Source organism: Myotis davidii, unplaced genomic scaffold (assembly GCF_000327345.1).
Source record: "Myotis davidii unplaced genomic scaffold, ASM32734v1 scaffold151, whole genome shotgun sequence".
Lineage (NCBI taxonomy): Eukaryota > Metazoa > Chordata > Mammalia > Chiroptera > Vespertilionidae > Myotis > Myotis davidii.
In genome coordinates this window covers 782,195-799,048 of record NW_006285248.1, presented here as the reverse complement: position 1 = coordinate 799,048, position 16,854 = coordinate 782,195, and the positions used below count along the sequence as shown (strand labels likewise).

Here is a 16,854-nt window from a genome sequence, read left to right as displayed (position 1 = left end):
TAACTAGAAGCCCGGTGCACAAAAATTTGTGTACTGGCGGGGTGTCTCTCAGCCCAACCTGTGCCCTCTCACAGTCTGGGACCCCTCAGGAGATAACCACCTGCTGGCTTAGAGCCGCTACCCTGGTGGCAGATGGCACACCCGATCCCGCACTGCCTGCCCCGTCTCCCCCGGTTGTACACGGCAGGCCCGGATCCCGCACTGGGGTGGGTTGTGGCTGGGGATCGCGCTGCTGCCTGCCCCCCTTGCCCCGGGCTGCACACAGCAGGCCCAGATCCGGGATCTCGCTGCTGCTTGCCCCAGGCCGGGCGGCGCAGCGAGATCTGCCTGCAGTATGCAAATTTAACGGCCATCTTTGTTGGGTTAATTTGCATATTCTTCTGATTGGCTGATGAGTGTAGCGAAGGTATGGTCAGTTAGCATCTTTGTCTTTTATTAGGGTAGATACCACTCTTTATGCTAATAATTTCCTTGTTCTGAAGTCAGCTCTGTCTGAAATTAGTACAGCTACTCTAGCTTTTGTTTGATTAGTGGTTGCATGGTATAACTTCCTTTTAACCTACCTTTGTCTTTATATTTAAACTGTATGTTTTTTGTAGACAGTGAATAGTTGGGTCTTTTTATCCATAGTGACAGTTTCTGTTTTTTAATTGCTTTATTTTAGATCATGCATATCTAAAGTGATTATTGATATAGTTGGATTAATATCTCTTATGTTTGCAACTGTTTTGTTTGTTACACTTGTTCTTTTTTTTTTTTTAAATGTGCCCGTACTAGGAATCGAACCATGACCTCCTGGTTCATAGGTCAATGCTCAACCATTGAGCCATGCTGGCTAGGCAATTCTTTTTTGTTTTTGATGTAACATTTTTAAGCAAATGGCAGATATAGCCTTTCACCATAAATACATGCATATTTAACAAAAGGACTCTGTTAATATTATTATTAACAACATAACCATAATACCATTATCATAGCAAAGAATCAACTTTGTTTTGATTTAACACCATCTAATATAGTACCCACTCTGGGTTCAGATTTTTTTTAGGATTTGAAAGAGACTTTTACAGTTGGATTGTTTCAATCAGGTTCCAAGCAAGTCTTGTGGTTATTTTTAAAGTCCATATTTTTTTAAAGAGAACATTAAGCTAGTGTGAAAACATTGTATATGTTATTCTAAGAGAGATATACTGTTTTTGACAGTCATTCTGTCGGGAACTTTGATGTCAAAAATAGATGGTAGCTATTTTTTATGATTATTAAACACTAGAGTTCCAGTCCACGGATTCATGCACTGGTGGGCTCCCTCAGCCTGGCCTGTGGGGATTGGGCCGAAACCAGCTCTCTGACACCCCCCAAGGGGACCCTTATTGCGAGAGGGTACAGGCCAGGCCAAGGGACCCCACTGGTTGGACACTTAGCATATTAGGCTTTTATTATATAGAATAAGAAAACTTTCCAAAATGGGGAAAAGTGGTGTGACTCCACTTATTTAGAAGCATAGAGAATGAAAATGTGAGCAGATTTGAGAGGGTTTAGATGTGAGAGAGACCATATTTGATGGACCTCTTCAGATGAGATTTGGGACTGCTTTTGTAACTGCTTGTGTAATGTTCCAGTGTATTTTAATCTCACTGGATTTACCTTCCTCATCTGTAAAATAAAAAGTGGGTGATTTTTATATTTCTAGTTCTTAATTTTTGTGTTTAATTTACGTTTATGCTTGACTTTAACAGGATCATCAAAGTTGGATTGGTGGAAACAACGAACCATTGACTGGCTTTAAATGGCGAGGTGGTTGTGAAAGAGAAACAACAGGCATACAAGTCTGGAATGAAGTGTTTGTGATCGACAGACCTGATGGAACAAAAGTAAAATATTTATACTTACTTTGTTTTCTCCCGTATTCTTTCTTGAGCTATTTTCTAGTATTAAAGGTTAAAACAATATAGAACTATTAATGTCTGGTAACTTTAACTTACAGTGTTGGGCAAAAATAAGTTTACAGCTGTTCATATGGAAGGTAATACAAGAATTAATAAATAATAATAAAAGAATAAACTGTTTTGTGTACTCTTAACTGCAAACCTACTTTTGCCCCACCTTGTATATGGATTATTATGTTAAAATCTGTGAGATAGTTAACTTAGAGTACTTTTCTTGTCTTAATTACTGATGTTAGCATTTATCATTTTATATTTGACTAGAGGCCTGGTGCATGGATTTGTGCACAGGCAGGGCGTGGAGGTGGGGGTTGGGGAAAGGGAGTCCCTCTGCCTGGCCTGTGCCCTCTTATAATCCGGGACTCCTTGGAGGATGTAGCAGTGCACCAAGTGGCTGGCGGCTAGGGAGGAACCCAAGCCGGGTACCACACTGCTCGCACTCATCCCGGCCCGCTGTGCCTACTACCACTGCTTGGTAGCGCTACCGTTGTGTTGGGAGAGGCTCATGCCACCGCAGCTGCGCTCGCCAGCTGTGAGCCAAGCTTCTGGCTGAGTGGCGCTCCCCTTGTGGGAGCGCACTGATCACCAGGGGCAGCTCCTGCATTGAGCGTGAGTGTCTGCCCCCTGGTGGTCAGCACATGTCATAGTGAGTGGTTGGCTGGTTGTTCTGTTTATTCTGGTCATTGGGTCATAACAGTCACTTAGGCTTTTATATATATAGATTTTTTTTAGTCACTATTGGTGAATATTTTACTTAGTATTTTAAACTTTTAAATTTCTAGGTGGCTGTGCTGCTAATGGATACTCAGGGTGCCTTCGATAGCCAGTCAACAATCAAAGACTGTGCAACAGTGTTTGCTCTGAGCACTATGACTAGCTCAGTCCAGGTGAGACATGAGATGCTGTGGTATGATTGGTTCAGATCAGCCTAATACCTTTCCTCTTCCTCAAAATGCCTTTTGATCGGAGAAAAAAGGGTTAAAGTTAGAGCTATTTACATTTCATGCTTGCTGTTCTGGCTCACAGTATAAAATTGTATACTTTGAGTGCTTGCCAAGAAAGTAATAAACCAATAAATAGCCAATTCCTTTGGTTTTTCTTCATAGTATCTAATGCCTTTTTTTTTTTTAAAGGAAAAGTTATTATTACATGTTATCCTTAGTTGGATTCAGTCATATGGCTGCCAGACATGTACTCCTGACATAAGAAATATTTCTTCTCAGTGGTAGGTTATAGGCGATGCTGTCACAGTCTCTTGGAATTTTTGTTTTGCTTTCCAGTAATATCTGGAACATATGACCAGTCTCCCATTTCCATTCTTCCTCAATTTGAAGTATCTAGCTGTCTGAGTGGAAGGAAGTTTTGGATATTATGAGATAAAAGAGGAGTACTTTTCAGCCTGGCTTCTGTTTATTATAGGGTTTGGGATATCTGTCACTATCAACTAAATGATACTATTGGGGATCCTCAGTCTCCTTTGTCTATTTTGTTCACCCTCTTTTTCTCTAATCTTGCAAGGTGGCAGAACTGCTAATCCCTTTAGGAAAGCAGAAACCACATCTTTGTGTTTATATTATCACAGTATAGCCCTTCAGATTAGCTGGCATTGTGGCTTGCCTTAAAACAGTGGTTCTCAACCTTGGCTGCACATGAGAATCACCTGGGAATCTTTTTAAAATCCTGATTTCTGGGCCTCATCCTCCAGAAATTCTGTTTCTTTGTTATGGGGTGGGGCCACAACATTAGTAACAAAGAAACAGAATTTCTGGAGGATGAGGCCCAGAAATCAGGATTTTAAAAAGATTCCCAGGTGATTCTCATGTGCAGCCAAGGTTGAGAACCACTGCCTTAAAGTATAATGTGGGGTGGAGTTCTCTGTCCTAAAATTTGTACCATGGTTTTCTCTTGTTTGTTTATTCAACTTTATGGTAGTAGAAGGCTTGGTTTTGGATAATCATTTATGGTCACTCATCCACCTTCTTACTCATGAAATGAGTATTTTACCCATCTTGCCTATCTCACATGTGGTGGTTGTGTGCAGTCAGATATGAGATCTAAATGAGGTAATGCATAAGAAAGTGCTTTGTAAGCTATTAATAACCAGGAAGGTTAAAGTTATATTTTATTATTGCTTTCCTCCTGGTCTTTGAGGCTAGATTTCTCACCTTCCTTACATAAGCTGTCTGGCTGATAGATCAATGACAAATTGATCCTCCTTTCATTTATACTTTCAACAAATAATTATTGAACATCTATTAAGTGCAACACAGTATGTTAAGTACTAATGATCTAAATGAACAAATCCTGTCTCTCATTGCTATTTGCAACCTGGCTCAGACAAGGATCTTACCTCTTATCTAAAAGCTAAGGCCCGTGTGGTAAAAATAGGTTGGTCATGCTTTTGGTTTTAAGTTTGTATGTTTATTTATTTATTTTCTTGGTTTTAAGTTTAAATCTAGAGTTTAATCACTTCAGTCATTAGTTACTTTTTTAAGTTATCTGTTTGGAGTTAGTCAGCTGAGAATATTATTTTAATTTTGCTGACCTATATTGGCTGTTTATATTCTTGACTTCCAAGAGAGTCAGCTAGATTATCACTCATTTGCTGTTAGAACAAATTGTTCTGTCTTTGGAGCAACCCTATTTTCTTAGACAACGTTATTTCTTAGCAGAGTGACGTCTGTGGACATCCATTTTTCTCCTGTGGTGGCCTAGGTCACCTTATGAAGACCTGAGCCAGAAGGATTGCACCTAGTAGATCTTTTCTCCAACTTTCCTTCCTTGAGAGTACTTAGACCTTCTGTCATTAGCTCTGGTCTATGAAAGCTTCCTAAACATTTCAGAAAGGGCGAGAGTGCCACCTACTGTTATTAATTTTTTTTTCAGTAAGCACAGGCTGTTGAAACTTTCATGTTAAATTATTTTGTCTGATGAGTTTACTTATGTAAAAAGAGAACCATATTAGAATCGATGGTAGTTGAGACACCCACCGAGTAACTATCAGCTATATACTGTGATTGTACTAATATCAGGGAGGAATTTATCTTTGTAGTACTATGCCCCTCACATTCATTGACTTGGAAAAAATAATTTTGGAAATAATCTTTACTTAAAAAAAACTGTTTAATAACATTAAAGTAACCTTGAGAAGGAAAATAGAAACTTACTACTTAATATACCTTTTTAGGCCCCATATGCATGTATTCATGATTTTTATAGTTTACTACCACTGTTTTCCTCTGAATGTTTTATCCTGACTATTAGGAAAAAAGAGAATATCCTTTTCATGTGCCATGGATTAAGATAGTGAGTGGCTAAGTGATTCATTTGTACTGAGGCATAAAGTAGCCTTTATTTCCATAAGTAAAGCTATACACAGCTGGATATTCAAAATAAAATACCAGTAAAAACAATTTTGTTTTAATAGGTATATAATTTGTCTCAGAATATTCAAGAAGATGATCTTCAGCACTTGCAGGTATGTAAGACTTAATGTATGTCCACGTATTGAAAAATTAATTCCTACTTTATTGTGACTTTACCCCTAAAAGCCTATAACATTGTAAGAAGATTTAATACTGCATGATTTTAAACTGCTGTTTGACTTCTTATTCATTAAACTTTTTATTAATTAAATTTTAATATATACCCATCCAGTCTGTTAGAAAATTAAATGCTTGGCTTTCAAATGATATCTGACATCTAGTGAGTGGTCTGTTGTAAAACAGTTTTAGAGATGTCTTCTTTCAATCTCTTTGGAGGCATTATTTAAAATAACTTAATTTAATAGTTATTTACAGAGTATGGCAGGCTTGCAATGGAAGAAATCTACCAGAAACCATTTCAGGTAAATAAATATTTTATCATTTTTTAAAAGTTACCTATGTACAGCTATCAAGTCATCTTATTTTGTAACTGAAAACAGGTCATTACAACAAACTCATTTTTAGCAATAGATTCAGCAGAATTGATATTAATTTATGTTAATGTTATCACCAACTTATCAATTGTAGACTAACCAAATACTAGTAGGAAATAGAACAAATGACTATAGATTCTTAATTAGATGTTATTTAATTCTAAAGCTTAAGACAGTCACTTAAATTTCTTTTAACATGATAAACTACTACAAAATAGTATAGGCTTCTTTGGTGTGGCGTATTGCAAGTTGAGGTTAATCCTGTTTTTTATTTTGGTTTCATAGAGAATTACTTCTATTTCTCCCCGCTTCTGCTCTTTTATCCTCATGTTTTTTAAATGATAGGTACAGAATATTGTCAGAATTAATTTGGGTGGAGTTATTTTAGAAGTATTTGCTTTGCTTGCTTCTCTGGAGCCCTTTCATGACAGAGATTTATTAAAAACAATTCTGCCTCAGTCTTGTCTGGCTCAAGTGATCACTTTTATGAAATGCTTGGGCACGTTATAGGCTCATTTTGTGCATATGGATGAAATACACTCTATTGGTCCTGTTTCATTTTTGTCTGAGTTGGGGTATTTTTACCACTAATGGAATATTTGCCAGTGTCTGGAGACATTTTTGGTTGTCACATTTTGGGTGGGGAGTTAATTTTAAAAAACCTGCAGTATTGCTTGTGGTGGCTCTTTAAACATAGCGAAGTTCTCAAATGGAGGCAATTGTTTGGTGGTATATGGTCTGGGAGTGTTAGTTTAGGTAGGCCCTTGATATAACTATGAACAGTATTAACTATTTAATACTACAATTTTTTATAAGGATTGTTTAGAGCAGTGATGACGAACCTATGACACGCATGTCAGAGGTGACACGCGAACTCATTTTTTTGGTTGATTTTTCTTTGTTAAGTGGCATTTAAATATATAAAATAAATATCAAAAATATAAGTCTTTGTTTTACTATGGTTGCAAATATCAAAACATTTCTATATGTGACACGGCACCAGAGTTAAGTTAGGGTTTTTCAAAATGCTGACACGCCGAGCTCAAAAGTTTCGCTCGTCATCACTGGTTTAGGGCCTTATTTGGCTTCAATTGTTAAAATAGTGGCTTTTTTGGTAAAATTTTGTAAAAATGATTTCTTTTCCCCCCTGTGTATAGACATTAATGTTTTTGATTCGAGATTGGAGTTACCCTTATGAACATTCATATGGTTTGGAAGGTGGAAAACAATTCCTTGAAAAGAGATTGCAGGTAAGCCCCACTTAGGAGAGTGTAAGCGCCAAGCCAGGTGAAGGAGTGGGCTGCCTGTACTGCTGCTTAGACTACCAATCTCTGGGTACCCTTGGAATAAGTTGAGTATCCCAATTAGCCCAGATGACTCCACACATAACTGGTGAAAAGAGGACAGTGACTTACTTACCTACATAGATTGCATGCATGTTCCTCTCTGGCCCAGCTGATGTTCTGATCATTTGGAATAGACTGGATAATGTAATGTGCGTGCACTGAGCACAGATGATGTGAGGCCATCTCTCCAAGGAATACTGTCTCATAGAATGACAGCATATGGAGCTAGAAAGGGATCTTAAATATCATCTAGTTCAGTCTTCTTAAAAAACAAAAAACAAAACTAGAACCCAGAAAAGTGACTTGCTTTTGATCATTTCATCTAATTATTGATAACTGGACTACAACCCAAATATCCAGTCTCCTGGCCCATGCAGATGCCACACCAAGGCAGTCCTGGAAAATAACCTTGCCAACACGATCCTTTATTCCTACAGGTACTCTCCGTGGCATTATTTGGGAAACCCTTATGTCAGATACTACCCATCCACTTACATACACAAAAGATACATAAAGGTCCCTTTATTCATAAGGGAGCGGGTTCTGTCTTGATTAATACAATTTTCTTTGCCTATGTGATGACACATTTAGTTTCTCAACCGCATTAATGAACTTTGGGTACACTATAGTTGTCTTATTTCTAAAACGAGATTAAAACCAGCTCCTCAATCTTGGATTATTTGAAAGGCATTTTTGTTTTTAGACCCTACTGTTGGAGATCATTTTAGTCATCAAGAATTTTCTCTGGTTTGTTCAGAAGAAATTAACACACAGCACATGAGGCATACTACCGAAACTGAGAATTACGTACTTCAAAGCCAAGAGGGATTTTTAGTGTCTTACTGAAGTGACATAGGAAAGTGCTTAAAATCATCAGTGTGCAGCTTGATGACTTTGTACAGATTAAACATAGTCACCATGTTATTGGCATCCTGAATCACCCACCTCCATCCACTGGCACCCACCCTTTCCCCAGCCACAAACCCTCTACTAGTATCCTGACCTCTAACTGGCTTTGTTTTTATACGTTTTACAAAGGGAATCATATACAGTATGTATTTGTGAATAGCTTCTTTTGTCCATTAATATGTTTCTGAGATTAATCCATACTGTTGCATGTAGCTTATTCATTTATTCTCATTGCTCTGCAGTATTCCATTGTATGAATAAACAATGATTTTTCAGTTCTACTTATGATAGCGATTTAGGTAATTTCCAGGTTTTGTTGATTATGACTGGTGTATTTTGGTATGTTTTTTAGAGTGATTTTTGAGAAGTTATACTGGGATAAGTAGTTATTAAAAATCTAAAGTTAAGATTTTCTTCCAGGAAATATAGAGCAATCTCTCTTCCCCAAACATTGATAACCAGCATTAATCGTAAATAATCATTGGGACTGAGAGCTGAAATCCTAACACATTTCTAAGGTTTTTTGGACTGTGCTGGAGCAGTTTACTGTCGCTATTATTTGACCCTTTTATTTGTAGGCAGATTAATACTTTTTTTTATCTTTGCCATTGTAAGTACTTTAAAGGCAGATTCTTAATTTATTACCTGGCTTATAAATCTCAACCATGATTTGTTATTCTGGTGTTAGATATTATGATTAATTATTTTTTTATTTTTTTATGTCCTTGGCAGCTAACATAGGGGGGATAAAACAGTCTTTTCTGGTTTTAGACGAAGTGGGGTCTTACCAAAGTGGTCAGAAATGGATCTTTAGTAAAATTTTATGTTGTCAAACACCTATCTGGAATAGTATCTGAGTTAAGTGTGCATGCATTGAGTATGTGTGTGTTTCCTTTAAAAAGTTTTTTGCTCCTATTTGCACCTTCATTCTGTCTCCTTCTGCCCTCAGGTAAAGCAAAATCAGCATGAAGAGCTACAGAATGTAAGGAAGCACATTCACAATTGTTTCTCAAATCTTGGTTGCTTCCTTTTACCACATCCTGGTCTTAAAGTTGCAACTAATCCTAATTTTGATGGGAGATTGAAAGGTGGGAATTCCCATTCTTGCTAAAATCAGAACTTATTTTTTAGGTGCTGAAAGTTTTTAAAAATACATGATTCCTTAAATTTTGTGTTTGATACTGGAGGACATTTTAATGCATTGTTAATAATGTGATTATAATACTCTGTGTGGTCTTGCTAGTTTTTCATTGTTTTTTGCAAACAGCTGACATACTGATTAACATTTTATAGTGTGGTCTGTTGCTCAGCACTGATGTCCTAAAAGTTCTAAAGGCTGAGAACATTTCAGTATTTCATCTGATTGCTTTCTGCTATAAAGCTTTACCAGTGTATTCTATTGATGCAACCAGATTTAAGTCTCTCCTTTTCAGGGGTGGTAGTATAACTTCATTATGTTTGTTTTTGGATTATTTTGAGAATAATGGAAAAAGGCTTAAAGATTGATGAAACTTTTATAGTATCGCTGGGAAAAATCTTAACAATTAATACAAATTTTTGAATTATTTGCCTTCTGAAAGGGATAGTTTAGTTCAGTGGTCGGCAAACTCATTAGTCAACAGAGCCAAATATCAGCAGTACAAGGATTGAAATTTCTTTTGAGAGCCAAATTTTTTAAACTTAAACAATGGTACATTGTTATTAACTTAATTAGGGTCCTCCTAAGGCTTAGGAAGAGCCACACTCAAAGGGACCAAAGAGCCGCATGTGGCTCGCGAGCTGCAGTTTGCCGACCACTGGTTTAGTTAATACTTAATGTGGGATTTGTTTGTGTAATCCACACTTTATTATTTGACTGAAAGATTTCTTGGGGTGTGAGGGGAAGTGTTGGGGGTGCTATATTTTTTTCTAGGATATGACATGTTTGGATGAGTTTAAAGTTAATCTACTTAAGTAATAGATACTGTTAACTCTTATTTCATGAAATAGAACTTTATGAGCTCTTACCATTGGGTAGTTCTTAGCTTTTCTGGACTAATATATTGACTGATTTCACGTCCACTAGACATTGATGAAGACTTTAAACGAGAGCTTCGAAATCTGGTGCCATTGCTGCTTGCCCCTGAGAATTTGGTGGAAAAAGAGATAAGTGGATCTAAAGTCACTTGCAGGGATCTTGTAGAATATTTTAAGGTAGGAAAACTCTCACATTAAATGACTTTGCTTAAGCTAGAATGTAGCTGACATATGTATAAGAAATTTATTTTAAAGCAAAAGTATAATATCTGCCTTGAATTTGGTATATCATCATTTAAGGTTATTTAACATTCTAGCAGACACCTTGTATCTTCTGGACAGTGATTTTGTTTACAGAACTACCCTACTTGTTCTCCAGCTCTGATATGGAGAGAAGAACCATTCACTGTATTGTAATACCACTGTCATTTGTGAATGACAATAGGGATTGGGAGCATAATTCTCCATCTTGAGCGCTTACAAAGCCTTCTCTCAGAGTTCTGAGGACTTGATAAGAGCTGCTGAAAGTATCAGAACTGGTTTCTGAGCGCAAGTAAATTATTTGTAGTATTTTTTTCCTCTGTTCTTTTCAAAATTTTATAGCTTGGTAGACAAAACAAGACCTTTATTTATTCATAGTAGTTATGGATAAGTGGAAGGGAAAACACAGTTAACTAAGAGTATATTTTTGGTCATTTTATACATACTATCTTTGTTTAGTTATGACTTAATTTAGTCAATAGAAAGTTGAGATGAAAGATTCCTATATGGACTTACTAAAAACTCTCATCTTGCCGCCTTACTCTTAAACCACAAGTACATAATTCTTTTTTTCTTAAACTGAGAGAGAATTTAAGCTGGTCTAAGTAAAATACTGAATTATAATGTTTTCTAACATATTTAGTTGAAACATTGGTAGTGGAGAATTATGTGTTTCTTTTAATAAAGTGGATGGCATTTTATATATAACTTTGGAATATGAGAAATAACTTTTATGCACATTGGAATTGTATTTAGAAACATTTCTCTAGGATATTATTTAGCAACATAGGCATTTAATAAGGTTGAGCCCTAGCCGGTGTGCCTACGTGGTTAGAGCATTGGTCTGCTGACTTTTCATTTACCACGTTTGATTCTGGCCAAGGGCACATCCCCAGTAGGGGGCGGGGAGGAGGCAGCCGATCAGTAATTTTCTCTCATCATTGATGTTTCTATTTCTCTATCCCTCTCCCTTCCTCTCTGAAATCAACTAAAAAAAATATAATGTTGAGCATAGGGTTAATTTTGTTGGAATGAGACTGGATGACTTTTAAAGTCTAGGCTTTCCTTTTAATAGTGTGGATTGTTTTTATATTTATATTACGATTTTTCTTTCTTTTGGAAACCTATCAATATAACAAGTCTTCAATATTTTTAGGCTTACATTAAAATTTATCAAGGAGAGGAACTTCCACATCCAAAGTCCATGCTTCAGGTAGTGTGTGCGTCGTACATGTATGTATTTGTGAAAGAGAAAAAAATCTTTGCTTTAGAGTTACTAGTAAATGCTGTAAATGGGGTGGTGCTTCTTTGCATGCATATAAATATCAGATATTTAAATCAGTACTTGTCATGGGTCCTGAAGTTTTTGGTAACTACAGATTGCAGACCTTGCACACAGATAGGCCACCAGAAATAAGAATCCTCATTGCCTTCCCTTTAGTTGCTCAGAAAGTGTAGGAACATTTCTGTTGCAGAAGCTAGCTTAAAATGGGCCTCTGGGCCACACTTCTCCTTTCCTCTGCATCTTTGACAGTGAATGTTGTTTGAAATAAGTCTTACTTTCTTTTTGTATTAATGATTTAGAGTTACTTCTAATGCTATCTCAGGCAATTTCTCCACTTTATGGTGGACTAAATAGTATTTTCTCATAAAACTCACCCAATAAGCAGTTTTGTGCATTTAAAAATATCCCTGTGTAATATTGATTATGAGAGAGAGAACCATATTGGGTAATACTTGATTCTTTACATCTGGAGACTTGATGCATTTTAGGTTTGTGTCTATCTAATTGCCTATAATTTCCTGAGCATACTAGTATGTGGTATTTTCTATAAACCCATTTTAACAAACCTAAGCAAAATTAAATTAGGCAGACAGTTCTATTAGAAGCTAGAAAGAGCGTTACTGTATTCTTTATACTACTGTTTCATTGAAAAGGAAAACCGGAAGTTGATAATATTTTCTCTGGTTCATTTTCAGACTTCTTTATTGTATATAACTTACTGTGTTGATCAGAATTTATAGAGTCATCAGTTTTTTTTGCATAAAATTGGCACATTTTATTGTTTTAGGCAACAGCTGAAGCTAATAATCTTGCTGCAGTAGCAGGAGCAAGAGAGATTTATTGCAGAAATATGGAACAGGTTTGTAACTAAAATTTAAATTTAAATTTAAATTTGTAACTAAAATTTAAAAAGAGTGAGATAGATTTTTATTATGTAAAATAATTGAAGTAAATTGTACTCCTTATACAATGTTATTTTACATCATTTCCTAATTCTCTGTTATCTAATTCTGCTGGAAATAAACTAACAAAATACTTCACATAGAGTGCAAGAGATGGGTAGTAAGTTATTACACAAACCATACTGGAATATTTTATGACACATGATTCATAGTGCTGTTAATTAATAGCTTCTAATGTAATTAACACTAGCTTAAGGGCACTAGCAATTTCTATGCTAAGCTTACTAATAACTTGAACATTAAAGTACCTTTTTAATTTATTATCTTTTTTCCACTCCCTTGCTAGTAGTCTTTTGTACCCTTATGGTGTATTGGTGGGTCAAGTGAAGTCAGGTTCAAATGTCAATGTAATTATTTTTGTCTTGTATTAGTTATATTTGGAAAATTTATTTTGCCCGAGTCAGTTAAACATACAGGTTATAAATAAGTAGGTTATGGTTATGTGTGAGACATAATGAAGAAATTTAAAATTGAACCATGTAGGTGGTTTGACTTTTTGAGACAACACTATGAGTAGGGAACTTTCAAGTGTGAATTATTTCTAGCATGTAACGTTTGTACTGTAATTGTGTCTGTACAGGTATGTGGTGGAGACAAGCCTTACATTGCACCTTCAGATCTGGAACGAAAACACCTGGATCTCAAGGAAGTGGCAATTAAACAGTTTCGTTCAATTAAAAAAATGGGTGGAGATGATTTCTGCCGTCGTTATCAGGACCAGCTTGAAGCTGAAATCGAAGAAACCTATGCAAATTTCATAAAGCACAACGATGGCAAAAATATCTTCTATGCTGCTCGTACACCTGCCACACTGTTTGCAGTCATGTTTGCTATGTATATAATCTCAGGACTGACTGGCTTCATCGGTCTAAACTCTATAGCCGTCTTGTGTAACCTGGTCATGGGTTTGGCACTGACATCTCTTTGTACTTGGGCATATGTTAAATACTCTGGGGAGTTCAGAGAAATTGGAACAGTGATTGATCAGCTTGCTGAAACACTGTGGGAACAGGTTGGTATCTGTCTTTTGGTTTTCAGTGACTAATCTTATCCCTGTGACTCCCCCTCCTCCCACACAATACTTGCGCACCTACTTTTCTTTTATATACAAAATGTCAAAAGGATTTTTCTGTTTTGTTTGGATGTATAATCTGAATATAAAGTGTGAATGGGAGAGTGTTTTTTTCTTTAAAGTCGTACTTTCAGAGAGTGTTGTTTGGCTTAAATCTGTAATATCCTTTGGACAGATTCTTAATCATAGGCCTAACTGCCAAACAGTGGGCAGGGCAAGTCTTTAAGGATTTCTTTCTTTGAGAAGAGGAAATGTAATCGGTGAAAGAGTTATGAAGGTAAGGAAAAGAAGTTTGGAAGTTCAGTACTTTAGGAAAGCAAAAGAAGTTTCTTACTAATATTGGCAAGAACCAATGCATGCATATATTCCAGGGAAAATATTAGGTGGCATTCAGGTCTTCGTTGCCTATCATGAAGATAGTGGTGATTTGCTGATACACTACAAGGAACAATCCAATAGTGATTTCTTACACCAAAAAAAAACCTTTGTTTGACCTCTGTACCAAGGAAATACTGATGAACAAAGCAAAGCACTACAGAGAACCAGCTATTAATCATAATCTTTATTTCACCCAGAAATCAAAGTCGGACCTGACATGTTTCTACTAAGGCAAGCCATGTTATATATTGGCCAACTGTATGTTAGAATTTCCTATGTACAGAAAATTGCATTTAAGGATGTTGTCATTAAAGTGATCATCATGAAATACTTTAGCATTATGTCGAGGACCAGAATAAAAGCTACAGTTATTACTGATGGACAGTAAAAGGCATTTTCAGATATCATTTTGGGCCGATGAAGTATTGGGCTTAATTGAAGATGTAGAATATGCAGGTCCACATTGGTTTTGGCTTTAAATGCAAAGACTGAAGAAGTAAGCCATTTTTTTTAAAGAAAGTTGATTGGGTGGTGACTTTTCTTGTAATAATGTTATTTTATAAAGTGACCCACTATATTAATTTGGATTTTGAATTTATTCTTTAGAGAAACGCTCATTTTTATTCAGGTCCGATTTGGAAGCTTATGTTTGGATATTTTTTAAATTTAAATTTTTGTCTTAAAAGTCTGGCTCTTCATATTTCCTTTGATACCTTCTAATAGAAGATGGATTAAAAGCTATTACAACTTCACTTTTTAAAAAAGTGTTATCCACTTTAAAATTTTGGACCATTACTAATGTTCTGCAACAAGAATTTCAATAATTGTACAATGTCCTCTTTTGAAAACCAGTCATTTTCTATACAGCATTGATTCTTAAGATTTTAGAGGTGCTATCATTACAAAACAGTTAAATGGAAGGATCTCAAGTGGGTGAAATTATTTTCAGTGTAGTTGAGGTAAGGAGATCACTAGTCAGAGAAGGTCTGTGCTGTGTCAACAAAACTTGTCTAAATTGTATTTTGCATTTCTCTTTTCTGTTGCTTCAGAGGAGTCCCAGGAAGGTGAGAAACCTACAAAGTCTCAAATTCCTGTAGTCTTAAACGCTAACTTACAGGCACTCAGTGATTCTCCTAACAAATCACTCCGTGTTTTAGGTGTTTTCCAAACTGTTTGAAGTTACTAGACGCCGAATGGTTCATCGTGCTCTTTCATCAGCACAGCGACAGAGACTGCCATCCAACAATAACAAGAAGAAAAATTAGACAGTATTTTAAACTTTTTTCTCTATCTGAAGTGTTCACACTTATACATGTAGGACAATAAGCAGGACCGTCTGGGCCGGTCTGCATAAATGCTGTGTACATACCAGATTTGATGCTGCAAATAGGGTATGGAATTGCACATCCATCTCATAGGAATTGTAAATGGTTTGAATAAGAGGAAAGTGATGTTTGTTGCATTAAAAAATGTCTAACTGCATTATTTATAGCATCATAACTTTTTTTTGGGAGAAGCATCTTTTTATTTTCCACATTCCTGATTATTTTCTTCATTGCTTTGAATTGAATTTTTATATCTATTTTTATGTGTAACTCCTTTTTTACCTCATGTTTTTATTTGTTTTGCACATTTCTCATACCACAGGTATTGAAGCCCCTGGGTGATAATTTGATGGAGGAAAACATAAGGCAGTCTGTAACAAACTCTATCAAAGCAGGCCTGACTGACCAGGTGTCGCATCATGCCCGGTTAAAGACAGACTGACAGTTCATCTCCTCATGGACTCCACTCCCTCTTGTTCATGCTTGCTGTACAATGAGAACTCAAATACAAATAAACCAAAGTTTACAATCAACTGTAGAAGTAGTTTAGTACAACTGGCTTCACAGATGGCTGCCACAGAGTGTGAAAATTGTTGGTTGGTTTTAAGCATTCTGTTCATGGCTCCTAAGGCATGGAAATTGGCTGAGGAGCATTAGTTCATCATGCACATTTGTGCCATGTTTTTAAATCTTTCTTTTCCTTTTTACTTAAGCTAATGTTAGTGAAATTTGTTTTATGTAAAAGGATATTTCAGGGAAATATTTTAAGAAATCTATTTAGAGTCTCTCTAACAGTGTCCCATTGAATTTTAATTTTTAGAGAAGCTATGAATCACTGTATAAAGAATCAGATTGGAATGACAATGAAGCCTTTATTGAGACACTACATTAAAAGTATATATTGCTTTACTGCCTTCAATACCAGTATTACATAAATGCATGTATCAGAAACTTCACAGAAATTACATGACAACTCTTGTAGCTAAGAAAGTGATTCTGAGGTATACATTTGTCTTGCCTTTTGAAATTTATAAACCTGCCCTAAAAGGAGATGCATATCTGGGAATCTGAACTGTCATTATGCAGTTTAGCCTTCATGTACATAAAATATGCCATTAATTTTATTGGGGGAGGAATTCCATCCAAAAATGTTGCCTACAGCTATGAGTTAAGAGTGTCTGTACAGTGTGTAGCTTTTATTTTCTAAACTCACAGATAGGGCATGTATATGAAATATAAATATATAAATAACAATTTTGTATTAAAAGTTTTGTAGTTTATGGCAAAATCTGGTTCTGTGGTAGGCTAATAAGTACAGTCCCTGTGAAGGAATGTTTGTGGCTCACGTCGGTGTGTGAATGCATAAACTATTTGAAGTTTTTGATATATTTGTGATATTTATCTTCCTTGAGCACTGCAATCTCACCCCCCAAGGGAA

At 36.0% G+C, this 16,854-nt stretch overlaps 1 protein-coding gene across 1 annotated transcript in view; it reads left to right on the top strand.

Annotated features, from left to right (window-relative positions):
• The window catches only part of ATL2 (atlastin GTPase 2), a 46,772-nt gene extending 30,944 nt beyond the window's left edge, over positions 1-15,828 (top strand). Inside the window, exons 3-15 of the mRNA XM_015558868.1 lie at positions 1,737-1,871; positions 2,726-2,830; positions 5,371-5,421; positions 5,734-5,790; positions 7,020-7,112; positions 9,067-9,205; positions 10,183-10,310; positions 11,551-11,607; positions 12,467-12,538; positions 13,222-13,653; positions 15,141-15,155; positions 15,249-15,482; positions 15,739-15,828. Of these exons, the coding sequence (XP_015414354.1) occupies positions 1,737-1,871; positions 2,726-2,830; positions 5,371-5,421; positions 5,734-5,790; positions 7,020-7,112; positions 9,067-9,205; positions 10,183-10,310; positions 11,551-11,607; positions 12,467-12,538; positions 13,222-13,653; positions 15,141-15,155; positions 15,249-15,356 (1,392 nt within the window). The 3' untranslated portion in view covers positions 15,357-15,482; positions 15,739-15,828. The remainder of the gene's footprint in view (positions 1-1,736; positions 1,872-2,725; positions 2,831-5,370; positions 5,422-5,733; positions 5,791-7,019; positions 7,113-9,066; positions 9,206-10,182; positions 10,311-11,550; positions 11,608-12,466; positions 12,539-13,221; positions 13,654-15,140; positions 15,156-15,248; positions 15,483-15,738) is intronic.
• Positions 15,829-16,854: the final 1,026 nt, after the last annotated feature.